Source organism: Sebastes fasciatus, chromosome 17 (genome assembly GCF_043250625.1).
Source record: "Sebastes fasciatus isolate fSebFas1 chromosome 17, fSebFas1.pri, whole genome shotgun sequence".
Taxonomy (NCBI): Eukaryota; Metazoa; Chordata; class Actinopteri; order Perciformes; family Sebastidae; genus Sebastes; species Sebastes fasciatus.
This window is the reverse complement of record NC_133811.1, coordinates 31,151,551-31,166,445: the sequence shown is the minus strand read 5'-3', so window position 1 is coordinate 31,166,445 and position 14,895 is coordinate 31,151,551. Positions and strand designations below refer to the sequence as shown.

Below are 14,895 nucleotides of genomic sequence, written 5' to 3'. Positions count from 1 at the left end.
CAGATGGAGTATGAGCGTCAGGTGGCCAGTATTCGTGCTCAGAATGCCTTGGAGGGAGATTTCTCCATTTCCCAGGCTGAGATGTCGTCCAGACAGGCCATGCTGGAGAACGCCTCCGATATCAAGGTCAGATACTCACCATCATCTTCTCACTGACGTTCACTGACGGGGCCTGAAAGTCCGTTCTCCTGAAATGTGAACCTGATTATTTATAAGAGTATTCTGTTAGAGCTCTGAAGATGTAGTGAGTACTAGTGAGAATTTCCTGTTTTGTGCCCCTTCAGCTGGAGAGGTTCAGCATATCGGCTCACGGCAAGGAGCTCTTCGTCAACGCCGACCTTCTGATCGTGGCAGGAAGAAGATATGGTTTGGTTGGACCAAATGGGTAAATACCTGTTTTACAGTCACAGATGAGGTGTTACTCAGATGATCAGGTGTTGGGTTGTATATACTGTATAACAGGGATGAAAGGATTCCTCCACAAACTCTATTAAGTTTAATTAAGTTCTCACAGCGATAGATATTAGAGATTTGATGCGTTTAACTTCCCATCAGAGCAAATATTTAAACCCTGGCGACCCCGACCGACTCTACGGTCTTTCAGAGGCTGTAGCATGAGAACGGGTTTGTTGCATCGCTGTGAGTTCCCCTGTTCCTCTCTCTCTCTCTCTCTCCTCTGCTGTGTGCTGCTATCGGTGTGTCAGTATAACCAGGGCACACACACCAGACAGAGAGGACAGCCTGCCTTACGGCTGCAGTCATAGTACCACCAGTATGATCTCATAAGATGCTGCAACATCTTATGAGACGTAATGGATGATGGGAATGAGCATTCCCACTCAGTTGTGTTAGTAGGAGAACTGCCAGGAGAGGAAGAGAGAGTGAGATGGTGCTTTGACGGAGGAGTGAGATGTGGCACACAGGAAGGAGAAACACACAGTGATGTTGAGGTGGACTGGGGGTGTCTGGTGGAAGGGGACCCCCGTACGTCCCTGTTCCCCTGTACGCTGATTCAGTTGTCTTTGTGTCATGTTGCAGCAAAGGAAAGACCACACTACTGAAACACATCGCCAACAGAGCTCTCAGTATTCCCCCCAACATCGACGTGCTGCTGTGTGAACAGGGTAAGTGATCCCGTGTCTCATCTCCGTCCACGTTGTTGTGTTGTTGTTGTTGTTGTTGTCGCCCACCGACGCTGACGTGTCTCCTTGTGTTGGTGTTAGAGGTGGTAGCTGACGACACGCCGGCGGTGCAGGCGGTGCTGAAGGCGGACACCCGCCGCCTGAAGCTTCTAGAGGAGGAGAGGCAGCTCCAGGCTCGGCTGGAGAAGGGAGAGGACAGCGTGGCTGAGCGGCTGGAGAAGGTCAGTGACACTTTACCAAATATTTATTATACCTGCGCGACAACGTAGTCGTGCGTACGGTATGTGGAAGAGAAAACAAAGGCAAACAGTAAAATGATGGTTGTTAAATAAATAAAGTAAATAACAGACGGACTTCATGCTTCAGCTTCAACAAACTGTACTTTCTGAAAGTGTGCAATGAGGGATTATTAGTGACAGTTCAGGAGCACTCACCTTCAGTTTGACCTCCCAACAAAGTGGTTTAAATAATGTGGTAGATAATCGTCTGCCTGCCGGTGTTCCTCCTCGTCTGCAGGTCTATGAAGAGCTGAGGGCGATCGGAGCTGCAGCAGCTGAGCCCAAGGCCAGAAGGATCCTGGCCGGTCTGTCGTTCACCTCCGAGATGCAGAACAGACCCACCAAGAGGTTCTCTGGAGGCTGGAGGATGAGAGTCTCCCTCGCCAGGTACACCGTTACAACCTCCATGGCTGGAACCGGTCCAACATGAAGCTTGTTGGAAGTTGTTTTTCACTCCTTCTTCCCGTCTGTGTTCACAGAGCTCTGTTCATGGAACCCACTCTACTGATGCTGGATGAACCCACCAACCACCTGGACCTGAACGCCGTCATCTGGCTCAACAAGTAATCTAATCATATCACTGAGTATTAATGGTTGTTTTGAATCAGTATAAAGAATGGGAAGGAGTGTTGTTGATGAGGGAAGTTAACTTAGCAAAGCAGAGTTACATCTGATTGAACTTTGACTCAGGAAACCACGAGGCTCTCAGCGTCCTGCTGCCAGTTAGAGACAGAGGTGGACTGACCTCTCACTCAGGATCTATTGTTGATTCATGTCCTTGTTTCTGTGAGGTGAAATAATAGAAGCAGCAGAGGTTGTGGGATGCTGCTCGATGCTGACAGGATGATGAGCGTTTGATATGAAGCTGCATACTTTCTAACTTCATGGACGGCTCGGTGTTTCCACTAGGTGGACTGCTTTGGGGTGGCAGATGAAATATTTATTAGTTACCTTTCAGAATCCACATGAATCACATCGGCATTAATGAGATCCACTGGTTCGCCTGATATTCCCTTTATTTCCTTCTTCCTAAACAAAACAGAGGTGAAGAACACCAGGAGTTGAGTTTTCATTCAGACAACATCATGACTGGTGTGTTAACTGCATCCTAAATGAATCAGAGCACACGAGGCCGAGTTGCCTCCTAAGTTACCACATGACCGGCTGCTGACAAGCATTTAAAAGGGTTAGTGTTTTTAAAGGGATGACGCGTTGATGGCGCTCCGTCTCTTTTGCTGCTCCAGACTTTCCGTGTCCCGACAGGATTCTTATTTCATCACTGCAGCTCAGAAAAACACGGGGCGACCTTGGGGTGACTTTGGGATGATGATAGGAAATATATTCCACACACCATTAATTATCTTTCAGTAAATTCTATGTGCTTCATTTCCTCAACAAGCACAAACTCTTTTTCTTATTTATGCCTTAATATGAATATTTGAGAATGATTTTATGATCTTGAAGTTGTTTTATCCTCGTCTCCACAGCTACCTTCAAGGCTGGAAGAAGACTCTCCTCATAGTTTCTCACGACCAGAGTTTCCTTGATGAAGTGTGTACAGATATCGTCCACTTAGACTACCAGAAGCTCTTTTACTACAGAGGGAACTACTGTAAGTAATGAGTATTGTGTTTAAGATGACGTGACTCTTAACATAGATCTTCATCCCTCCAGGACTCTCTTACTGGATCTGAAGTTCAATCTGTAGATTTCATTGTGTACATGTCTGTGTTGAGATGTGTTTCATTGCCTCTTGTTGTACTGGGTTAGTGTTCTGGTTAGACAGAGTGATGCACACAGCTGAAGACTGATACTAGAGATCCTGCTTTACATCACTCACTGTGTGGGTTTCTTTTCTTTAAGTGACCTTCAAGAAGATGTACGTGCAGAAGCAGAAAGAGCTGCAGAAACAGTACGACAAGCAGGAGAAGAAACTCAAAGACCTGAAGGCTGGTGGCAAGTCCACCAAACAGGCTGTGAGTATCGCCAGTACTTTATCCATCCATTGGGCCTCGTGTTGATTTTGCAGCTAACACCGGTCTGTTTAAATGCTTCCTCTCAGGAGAAGCAGACTAAAGAGGCCCTGACCAGGAAGCAGCAGAAAGGCAAGAAGAAGGGAGGTCAGGAGGAGGAGAGCCAGGACGCCACGGATCTGCTGAAGAGGCCTAAAGAGTACACCGTCAAGTTCACCTTCCCCAACCCGCCTCCTCTCTCTCCACCCATCCTGGGACTGCACAGTAAGAACACCTGCAAACTGCTGCACACACACCAGGGTTCAGCTGCAGACGACGACTGACTGTCCTAAATCTGAAAGTGAGCTTAATGCCCGGTTCAGACTCCACGATATCATCCCGATTACAGCCCGACACGGCCGCCGTAGGCTGTCGACTCGAATCGGGAACGATAAATGAGTGAATGTGAGAAAATCGATGGTTTTATCTGTTGTAGTGTGTCTTAGTACACGACAACCGACGCCACGTCTGGGACGCCTCACGACGTCCCGTCAGGAAGTCTAGCATGTTTGATTGTTTTTTGGGCTTCCCACGACGTGTTCCGTCACGGCTGTGAAACTGACCAGCTGGAAACGGAAGGCTACTTATTATGCAGAATGATGTCATCGGACCTTCAACGGCTGCCGGACCTCGCGGTAGTATATTCAGTCTAGGTCGTGTCGGAGTAAAAAACGCAACCGCCGTTGCGTCTTTACTCATGGAGCATCCCGTTGTGCGCCCGCTTTCTCTTCTCCCTGTGAATTATGTTTTTATTGTTTTCCCCCGGAGCCTCGTGGGCCTTTACATGGTTGAGCCCAGGTAATCCCGTATATATTAAGACGGCGGTGGCGGGAGAGTGTGTGTTCACGGAACGGGACCGACGTGTAGTCCGTCATGTGTCGCGGCCGAGTCACGACAAGAATTTCTGACTCTCAATCGTCTGATCTGACATAGTGACCATCGTAACCGTCAAACACATCCTGTAGTCTGATCCTGGCATGAGACCGTGGTAAGAAGGGAAGGAGGCTGACACACTATGGTTACATGAACTTTCAGTCATGATGCGAATAAGTGTTTATCAGTCTCAGAGGAAACACATCGTCATGAACTGCAGCAACTCATAATGCTTCTTTTTGCTGCTTTTTAAAGAAATCTAATTCGACAGTGACAACGGAGACAGGACAGTAGAGGACACTTAAATGATCCCTAGGAACTAGTAGCTTATACGACACAAACGATAGAAAACACAGGAACAAAGCATGAGAACAGGAGAGTGAGAGAGCTGCCTGTATAACAGTCTTCCCTTTACAGCTGTGGACTTCGGCTACGGACCTCAGAAGATCCTCTTCAGAAACGTGGACTTTGGAATCGACATGGACTCCAGGAGTGAGTATGCTGCTTCTATCATCATGTTGAGACACAAACAGCTGCAACACCAGCGGCATCGTTCACACATCTGTCTGTGTACCTGATGTGTTGGTGGAGGATTAACGAGTCTGTTTTCACTATATAGTTAATGTTGAGATGAAAGCTGTACTATCGTAGATTAGTTTATCTTCCATCTGCCCTCCGTCGTTGTTGTGGTTTGTTGGGTGGGCTGCTGACCCGACTCCACGTCCTCGTGTACTGACTCTTTCTTATGTCTCTTCCTTCCTGTAGTCTGTATAGTTGGACCCAACGGCGTTGGGAAGAGTACCCTGCTGCTGCTGCTCACTGGGAAGTTAACTCCTGTGAGTGTGCAGATATGAATATGAATTTCTCTCAGATATACAGTTTGTACCACGGAGGTAACTGGATGTTTGTTTTTCAGACTAAAGGTGAGATGAGGAGGAATCATCGCCTGGTGAGTAACTCTTCAAATATACGTCACACAAATGATAAAATAATGGCGTGATGACATTTGACTGGCTGGCGTAGGGATATGACCGCGAGGCGGTGATTCTACTTTACTTTATTTTGGTAAATGAGATCATCAGATCTGTAACGTGTGTCTGTGTCTGCTTCCAGAAAGTGGGCTTCTTTAACCAGCAGTACGCTGATCAGCTGAACATGGAGGAGACCGCCACCGAGTACCTGATGAGGAACTTCAACCTTCCCTACCAGGACAGCAGGAAGTGCCTGGGACGTTTTGGCCTGGAGAGCCACGCCCACACCATCCAGATCTCCAAACTGTCCGGTACGTTCACGGACCGTCACACATCGACTGTCGGCTGACAGGAAGGAGACGTTATCTAACAGTTTCCTCTCTTAACAGGCGGTCAGAAGGCCAGATGCGTGTTTGCTGAGCTGTCCTGTCGTCAGCCTGATGTACTGATCTTGGTAAGGGTTAGCTTAGCCGAGCCTCTAACCCACACTGGTGATGAACTGTTTGACTGACGACTGCTTTGTCTCTCACAGGATGAACCCACCAACAATCTGGACATTGAGTCAATCGATGCCTTATCAGAGGCCATCAATGAATATAAAGGAGGTAAGAACAGTGCTTTTGTAAGACACATGCTCTAGGTCTCTAGTTTGATCCATCCATCCTCTGAATGCTCTAGGTCTCTAGTCTGATCCATCCATCCTCTGAATGCTCTAGGTCTCTAGTCTGATCCATCCATCCTCTGAATGCTCTAGGTCTCTAGTTTGATCCATCCATCCTCTGAATGCTCTAGGTCTCTAGTCTGATCCATCCATCCTCTGAATGCTCTAGGTCTCTAGTTTGATCCATCCATCCTCTGAATGCTCTAGGTCTCTAGTCTGATCCATCCATCCTCTGAATGCTCTAGGTCTCTAGTCTGATCCATCCATCCTCTGAATGCTCTAGGTCTCTAGTTTGATCCATCCATCCTCTGAATGCTCTAGGTCTCTAGTCTGATCCATCCATCCTCTGAATGCTCTAGGTCTCTAGTCTGATCCATCCATCCTCTGAATGCTCTAGGTCTCTAGTTTGATCCATCCATCCTCTGAATGCTCTAGGTCTCTAGTTTGATCCATCCATCCTCTGAATGCTCTAGGTCTCTAGTCTGATCCATCCATCCTCTGAATGCTCTAGGTCTCTAGTTTGATCCATCCATCCTCTGAATGCTCTAGGTCTCTAGTCTGATCCAGCCATCCTCTGAATGCTCTAGGTCTCTAGTCTGATCCAGCCATCCTCTGAATGCTCTAGGTCTCTAGTCTGATCCATCCATCCTCTGAATGCTCTAGGTCTCTAGTCTGATCCAGCCATCCTCTGAATGCTCTAGGTCTCTAGTCTGATCCAGCCATCCTCTGAATGCTCTAGGTCTCTAGTCTGATCCAGCCATCCTCTGAATGCTCTAGGTCTCTAGTTTGATCCATCCATCCTCTGAATGCTCTAGGTCTCTAGTCTGATCCAGCCATCCTCTGAATGCTCTAGGTCCATCCTCTTGTTCCTGGTTGCGTCTAACAAACGTTCCCCTCTTTCCATCCAGCTGTGGTCATCGTGAGTCACGATGCCCGGCTCATCACGGAGACTGCCTGCCAGCTGTGGGTGGTGGAGGACGGTTCCATCAACCAGATCGACGGAGACTTTGACGATTACAAGCGGGAGGTGCTGGAGTCTCTGGGAGAGACCGTGGTCAACAAGGTCAACCCGTGATCACACGGAGCCGCCGCCCTCGGGACGGACACCGCGTCCCTCCGTCATATGCTACATACAGTACACGCCGTCTGGGACCGGTCGGCATGTCTCTCTCAGTAACACTGCTAATAAAAACCGTTGGGACTTATTGCGGGCTATCTGCTATCTACTCCCTTTCTTCTGGACTGGAACAGCTTTAACGATACACGGAGAGTTTCTATAAATATAGACGGAGGTCAAACATTATCTACTAAAGCCAAACAATCAATAAACCAATTTTTCATCATTTTTATTGTGCAATCTTTATTTGCATACCAGCAGGATATGAAAGCAGGGTGGACACTCACATGGTCCAATAGGCGGCGTACATATATAAAGTAACTTAGTTACAGTTACCGCATTAATCAGCTGGACCGGTTCTGGAGGTTCCATCACTTTAAGTAAGCCTTGTATGTCTTCTTCACTTTAGCCACTTCATTCTCATCGGGTGTTATTTCACTGTACCATTTGTACCAGGTGTCCCCTGAGGTCAGGGACCGGGGAGGTGGTGTGGACCCCACTGCATCATGGGAGTTGGAGTAGTCCTCTCCTGAAAACTCCACATATGGAATCTGAAAGGGAAGTAAGCCTGAAAGAAAAACACGACAAACGGGGAGTGTGAGTGATGCTTGTGATGAGAAGTTTTAATAGATGGAACAGAGAAACCTCAGTGTGCTGCGGGAGACTGACTTCTATCCAGAATATGTCTCAGTCTCAGTCCTCTGATACTCTCTCCGTTCCCTGACATGTAGCCGGGCTGAAGGTCACAACCTTATTTATTCAGGATTATTAGTTATGGTAAAGTCATACTGGGTTGTACATGGGAACACGGTAAACTGTACCTTTCTGCTGCCACTAGATGGCGCTACAGAGTGACATTTACTGACAGTACATGCAAGTTTATCTGCTTAAAACCTTAGGGTTCAAAACAGAAATAAATATGAATGCAAAGATAACAGTATAGTAACAGTAACGTATAGTTGTGGGAGTACTGCTGTGGAAAACAGATTTTAGACACCTAAAAAAATACATCAGTTTCACCACTTTAAACTGGTTAGTTTGTGTTATTGTGTGACTTTGGTGTTTTAAAGGGTTAGTTCATACGACGGAGTATTAGAGCCACATTTCTGAGAATAAAGTCATAATATTGTAGAGTAGTAATTGTACGTGTTATTTTAGAGGGAATAGTGTGAAAATGAGGAACGTGGAGCATCTTGTGAAGTTCTACTTTAGTTTAGGTTTCACAAATAACCAAATAGTTCATCTCCTGGTTCATCAGCAGCACATTATCATCAAGATCAGGACCGTGAAGAGATTGTTATTAAAGAAACTGAGTTTATCGTGAAGAAGGAACCAAACAGACCTGATGGAGGAACGGACTCTTCAGAGGAGGAGATAAAGCTATGACTACTCTCGTAATATTACGACTTTATTCTGTAAATCTGATGTTTTTTCCCTCAGTGTGGCCCTAATACGCCGTCGTTAGTTCAGATTCACCAAAGTCACACAACAACACAAATAAGCTAAGTGATGGAGGCAGCGATGGACCAGTAACTCCTGTTGCCAGTCTGGTGACAGAAGAGAGCGTAGACGTCTATCACAGCTTCAGTTCCCCGACAGCGAGGTAAAGCCGTGGAAATATTCTAAAAGCGTTGACTTAAACTGATGTAAGGTTTTTTTTAGGTGCTAAAATCTGTTTTGCTGCCGGCCTCGACCACAGCAGTCCATTAGCTCAGCTGACTCTGGACCAGTACCTCATAGAACCCGACTGTACGTACCGTGATCTCTCGCTGTGTCGATCGCCTCGTTTAGCTTCTTCTGCTGTTTCATACACACACCTGCAGACGGAACAACCAACACAACGTGAGCCGCCTGACAGTCGACTGGTAGACCCTTAATGCATCAGTACATGAGCTCACTCTGATGACTCACCGGTTCTAGTGGGATCGTACGCCGTTCCAGTGTGAGGACTGATGAACTGCTGCAACAACTTCACATTCTGTAGGAGAGGACACATTGAGGTTGGCACACGTAGGAGAGGAGAGACTGATGTTAATGTGGCAACATGAAGCTGTACGTGTTACATGGAACTGTCCACTGACGCTGACGCTGATGTGATTCTGTTGCACCAAGATGCTCCATATTTAAATATTGCAGACATATCAAACATGTAGTCATTTATCTGCAAACAACTGATAAAAACCTGCAGACTTTGGCAGCAAAAGATCGATATCTAATGTGTAACAGAACACTACTACTGTAACCCAGTGGTGGCTGTGTGTTTAATGTACAGTGAGACCATCAGTGAGACTGAGACGTTCACCCACCTGATGGTGGATAATCACGTTTGGATCCCGACACACTGGACAGGGGTTTCCACAGATCTTGTCTCCTCTCTACAGAAACAGAACCAGTGTGAAGGTTACTTTACAGGACAGATGGAACTAATGGAACTAATGGAAGATGGATTCAAATAGAAAGCTTTACTATGCAGGTCTTGCGTGTCTTCTGTGGGGGGATGCCTCCTTTGTGGTTCCTCCTGTAGCCGGCCCACACTGTACTGGTCCCGTACCTCTCGATGTACTCTGTCAAGAGAGATTCATCTATAAGTACAAGAGGAGGAAGAGGAGACTTTGGGGTTTTCTGTCAGGTGACGTACCTTCACTCTCCAGGTAATCCCAGGGTCTGTCCTTGTAGCGGAGGAGAGCCTCGGCAGCCGGAGCGACCTCCTCATCCTGCAGCGACGCTGCTTTACAGAAGAAGTGACGTGGAGGTAGAAACGGAGAGAGAGCCGGCCATAATGCTCCAGGTAGCCTCTGCAGACACGACTGAGGGCAAAGCACAATAATCATCATCATCATCATCATCACAACATCCCTTCAGCCACATGGTTATCAATGCATGAAGCACACGTCTATATTTATTATAGATTTCTTTCCATCTAAACCAGGAGTCAGCAACCTACATCACATTTTATGTATCATAGTTGTAGGTCTATGGTACGACAGAATGACGGAGTATTAGGGCCACATTGAGGGAAAAAATAAATCTGAGATTTAGAGAATAAAGTCATAATATTATAAAGTAGTCATTTTACGTGTTATTTTCTTTTATTCTCGTAAACTTATGACTTTATTCTCGAAATATTACAACTTTATTTTTCTAAAAAATAAATCCGAGATTTAGAGAATAAAGTTTACGAGAAAAAAGGTCAAGAATAAATAAATAAAGTCAGAAGTTTATAAAGTAGTAATTTCTCGTAATATTGTGACTTTATTGTGTAAGTCTCAGATGTTTGTCCCTCAATGTGGCCCTAATACTCCGTAGTACATAGTCTCTTTGGCCCTCACTGCATTAGACTGATACACTATAAACTGAGTTACCTTCATCACAGTGATCACATGTTGTTGTTTTCTAAAATGTCTCTTCTGATAGTAAAGGTTGCTGACCCCTGGACTATATAAAGATTACACTTTAGGGACTGTTGGGTGGCAGCTGCAGAACAAAGAGAAAGAGTGTAAATAAAACCAGTAAGGTGCAAAAACCAAATGTATAAATGGGACACATGAACTCCCTCAGTGTGACATCAACACTACTCTACTATAACATCAACACTATTCTACTATAACATCAACACTACTCTACTATAACATCAACACTATTCTACTATAACATCAACACTATTCTACTATAACATCAACACTATTCTACTATAACATCAACACTACTCTACTATAACATCAACACTATTCTACTATAACATCAACACTATTCTACTATAACATCAACACTATTCTACTATAACATCAACACTATTCTACTATAACATCAACACTATTCTACTATAACATCAACACTACTCTACTATAACATCAACACTATTCTACTATAACATCAACACTACTCTACTATAACATCAACACTATTCTACTATAACAACACTATTCTACTATAACATCAACACTATTCTACTATAACATCAACACTATTCTACTATAACATCAACACTATTCTACTATAACATCAACACTATTCTACTATAACATCAACACTACTCTACTATAACATCAACACTATTCTACTATAACATCAACACTATTCTACTATAGCATCAACACTATTCTACTATAACATCAACACTATTCTACTATAGCATCAACACTATTCTACTATAACATCAACACTATTCTACTATAGCATCAACACTATTCTACTATAACATCAACACTATTCTACTATAGCATCAACACTATTCTACTATAACATCAACACTATTCTACTATAACATCAACACTATTCTACTATAACATCAACACTATTCTACTATAACATCAACACTATTCTACTATAGCATCAACACTATTCTACTATAGCATCAACACTATTCTACTATAGCATCAACACTATTCTACTATAGCATCAACACTATTCTACTATAGCATCAACACTATTCTACTATAACATCAACACTATTCTACTATAACATCAACACTATTCTACTATAACATCAACACTATTCTACTATAACATCAACACCATTCTACTATAACATCAACACTATTCTACTATAGCATCAACACTATTCTACTATAACATCAACACTATTCTACTATAACATCAACACTATTCTACTATAACATCAACACTATTCTACTATAACATCAACACTATTCTACTATAGCAGTGTTTATTAGTATCTAGATGTTAGTTCTCTCATGCAGGTCCAGGTTAGAGGTTCAGGTCCATGTTAGAGGTTCAGGTCCATGTTAGAGGTTCAGGTCCAGGTTAGAGGTTCAGGTCCATGTTAGAGGTTCAGGTCCATGTTAGAGGTTCAGGTCCAGGTTAGAGGTTCTGGTCCATGTTAGAGGTTCAGGTCCATGTTAGAGGTTCAGGTCCATGTTAGAGGTTCAGGTCCATGTTAGAGGTTCAGGTCCATGTTAGAGGTTCAGGTCCATGTTAGAGGTTCAGGTTCATGTTAGAGGTTCAGGTCCATGTTAGAGGTTCAGGTCCATGTTAGAGGTTCAGGTTAGAGGTTCAGGTCCAGGTTAGAGGTCCATGTTAGAGGTTCAGGTCCAGGTTAGAGGTTCTGGTCCATGTTAGAGGTTCAGGTCCATGTTAGAGGTTCAGGTCCATGTTAGAGGTTCAGGTCCATGTTAGAGGTTCAGGTCCAGGTTAGAGGTTCAGGTCCATGTTAGAGGTTCTGGTCCATGTTAGAGGTTCAGGTCCATGTTAGAGGTTCAGGTCCATGTTAGAGGTTCAGGTCCATGTTAGAGGTTCAGGTTAGAGGTTCAGGTTCAGGTTAGAGGTTCAGGTCCAGGTTAGAGGTTCAGGTCCATGTTAGAGGTTCAGGTCCATGTTAGAGGTTCAGGTTAGAGGTTCAGGTCCAGGTTAGAGGTTCAGGTCCAGGTTAGAGGTCCATGTTAGAGGTTCAGGTCCAGGTTAGAGGTTCAGGTCCATGTTAGAGGTTCAGGTCCAGGTTAGAGGTTCAGGTCCATGTTAGAGGTTCAGGTCCATGTTAGAGGTTCAGGTCCATGTTAGAGGTTCATGTTAGAGGTTCAGGTCCATGTTAGAGGTTCAGGTCCAGGTTAGAGGTTCAGGTTAGAGGTTCAGGTCCAGGTTAGAGGTTCAGGTCCAGGTTAGAGGTTCAGGTCCATGTTAGAGGTTCAGGTCCAGGTTAGAGGTTCAGGTCCATGTTAGAGGTTCAGGTCCATGTTAGAGGTTCTGGTCCATGTTAGAGGTTCAGGTCCATGTTAGAGGTTCATGTTAGAGGTTCAGGTCCATGTTAGAGGTTCAGGTCCAGGTTAGAGGTTCAGGTCCATGTTAGAGGTTCAGGTCCATGTTAGAGGTTCAGGTCCATGTTAGAGGTTCAGGTTAGAGGTTAGAGGTTCAGGTCCAGGTTAGAGGTTCAGGTCCATGTTAGAGGTTCAGGTCCATGTTAGAGGTTCAGGTTAGAGGTTAGAGGTTCAGGTCCAGGTTAGAGGTTCAGGTCCATGTTAGAGGTTCAGGTCCATGTTAGAGGTTCAGGTTAGAGGTTAGAGGTTCAGGTCCAGGTTAGAGGTTCAGGTCCATGTTAGAGGTTCAGGTCCAGGTTAGAGGTTCAGGTCCATGTTAGAGGTTCAGGTCCATGTTAGAGGTTCAGGTTCAGGTTAGAGGTTCAGGTCCATGTTAGAGGTTCAGGTTAGAGGTTCAGGTCCATGTTAGAGGTTCAGGTTAGAGGTTCAGGTTAGAGGTTCAGGTCCATGTTAGAGGTTCAGGTTCAGGTTAGAGGTTCAGGTCCATGTTAGAGGTTCAGGTTAGAGGTTCAGGTCCATGTTAGAGGTTCAGGTTAGAGGTTCAGGTTAGAGGTTCAGGTCCAGGTTAGAGGACTCTGGAGTTCATATCACATCATCTAAACCTCAGACCGCGCTGATCGCACATTAACGTGTATATGTGAACAGCAGAGTGATATTGATTACCTGGTGGAGTCGCGGTTGATGGAAAACTGAAGGTGATAAACGGATCAAAACCTTCGTGAAGCCTCGCAGAGAGACCGCCATGTTCCCAGCGGGGTCAGAGGTCAGAGAGTGTTTCTTCTTCTTCTTCTTCTTCTTCTTCTTCTTCTTCTTCTTTGGTGTTTATTGGCGGTTGGCAAACCATCGTAGAGGTGCATTACCGCCACCATCTGGACTACTGGAGTGGAGCAGAAGATTGTGCAGAAACAAAATAGAATTAAATAAATAAAAAATGAAAACTCTAGATTCTTTTAACTAAATCAGTTTTTCTCAAAAACTGAATAATTTCACTGTATATATTATCTGCTTTATTCCCCAATAGACCTGACACTGAAAAGTCGTGATGTTTTGCCTTCCTTAGTGTCTGAAAAAGGTGATTCCTCTGGATAGTGTAATTACTGCAGTGTATCAGTACGTGTTCAACAGTTTCTGGATGGTTAGTGTGTACATTTCCCAGTTGGGTGTTTGCCTATTCGATATAATGTTTGATTAAGACCTGTATGTCCGATTCTTAGTCGAGTGATGATATTTTCTTCCCTTCTTTTCCAGCCCACCTTTCTCCCTGCTCCAACATGTTTCTGTATATTGTACATATGCCTTCCAGTTTCCTGCTCATCCCAATACTCCTGCCATACTTTTTGTGCATAGTTCCTGATGAATGGTTTAGCCTCAGCTTTACTTAATGGAATTTGTAATTCTATATTCTTAATTCTTAGTGTTTGTTTGGCCAGAATGTCTACCTGCTCATTTCCCTCCACACCAACATGAGCAGGAACCCAGAGGAATCGTGTACCTGTGCCTTTTATTTCCATCCTATACATAATGAGACATATTTCATTAATTAAATCCGTTCTGACTGATGATCTACCAGATCCTATGCTTGTGAGTGCTGAAAAACTGTCAGATGCAATAACGGTGTTTTTTATTTCCCTCTCTATCCACTGCAGGGCTAATAATATTGCCAATATTTCTGTAGTATATACTGACACATAATTTGATACTCGTTTCTTGATGTATGTCTCACTCACCGGGATATAAACTGCTGCACCTGCACACCCTGTCTCAGGATCTTTGGAACCGTCTGTAAATAAGAACACGGAGTCTGTGAAGTGCTGATCTAAATAATTCTGGACTATGCGCCATGCTGGAATTTTCTTTGACTTCTCCTTCAATTCCTGCTGTAAATTGAGGTCAACATTTGGTAATGGGAATAACCAGGGAGGAATGGAGGAAACTGAAACTGTAGAGCAATATTGGAATTGACATAACCCTATGTTTTCTGCCTTTGCATCACCTACCCACCCAAAGCTTATGAAGTTTGTTTCATTATGTTCCCAGCAGTCTATCAAAACACTTTTGGTAGGGTGAGTT

At 44.5% G+C, this 14,895-nt stretch overlaps 2 protein-coding genes across 2 annotated transcripts in view; one reads left to right on the top strand and one right to left on the bottom strand.

Moving 5' to 3' along the window:
• Positions 1–7,280, top strand: part of abcf1 (ATP-binding cassette, sub-family F (GCN20), member 1) — a 15,281-nt gene extending 8,001 nt beyond the window's left edge. Inside the window, exons 11-26 of the mRNA XM_074614313.1 lie at positions 4–126; positions 285–385; positions 1,039–1,124; positions 1,224–1,363; positions 1,659–1,807; positions 1,900–1,983; positions 2,908–3,032; positions 3,284–3,396; positions 3,483–3,657; positions 4,723–4,797; positions 5,071–5,141; positions 5,222–5,254; positions 5,419–5,587; positions 5,666–5,730; positions 5,809–5,881; positions 6,846–7,280. Of these exons, the coding sequence (XP_074470414.1) occupies positions 4–126; positions 285–385; positions 1,039–1,124; positions 1,224–1,363; positions 1,659–1,807; positions 1,900–1,983; positions 2,908–3,032; positions 3,284–3,396; positions 3,483–3,657; positions 4,723–4,797; positions 5,071–5,141; positions 5,222–5,254; positions 5,419–5,587; positions 5,666–5,730; positions 5,809–5,881; positions 6,846–7,012 (1,749 nt within the window). The 3' untranslated portion in view covers positions 7,013–7,280. The remainder of the gene's footprint in view (positions 1–3; positions 127–284; positions 386–1,038; positions 1,125–1,223; positions 1,364–1,658; positions 1,808–1,899; positions 1,984–2,907; positions 3,033–3,283; positions 3,397–3,482; positions 3,658–4,722; positions 4,798–5,070; positions 5,142–5,221; positions 5,255–5,418; positions 5,588–5,665; positions 5,731–5,808; positions 5,882–6,845) is intronic.
• Positions 7,268–13,615, bottom strand: mrps18b (mitochondrial ribosomal protein S18B). The gene is made up of 7 exons (XM_074614322.1): positions 13,489–13,615; positions 9,693–9,861; positions 9,521–9,618; positions 9,361–9,429; positions 8,966–9,032; positions 8,812–8,871; positions 7,268–7,622 (listed from the first exon to the last, which is right to left on the bottom strand). Exons 1-7 carry the CDS (start codon positions 13,567–13,569, stop codon positions 7,426–7,428), a joined length of 741 nt encoding a protein of 246 aa, XP_074470423.1. The 5' UTR covers positions 13,570–13,615; the 3' UTR covers positions 7,268–7,425.
• Positions 13,616–14,895: the final 1,280 nt, after the last annotated feature.

Bases quoted from the DNA above. Each gene is read 5' to 3' on its own strand.
- mrps18b (XM_074614322.1), bottom strand. From the start codon at position 13,569: ATGGCGGTCTCTCTGCGAGGCTTCACGAAGGTTTTGATCCGTTTATCA. The intron at 9,619-9,692 runs GTACGTCACCTG...CTCTCTTGACAG, and splicing joins GGATTACCTGGAGAGTGAAG to AGTACATCGAGAGGTACGGG. The intron at 8,872-8,965 runs GTGAGTCATCAG...TTCCGTCTGCAG, and splicing joins GTACGATCCCACTAGAACCG to GTGTGTGTATGAAACAGCAG.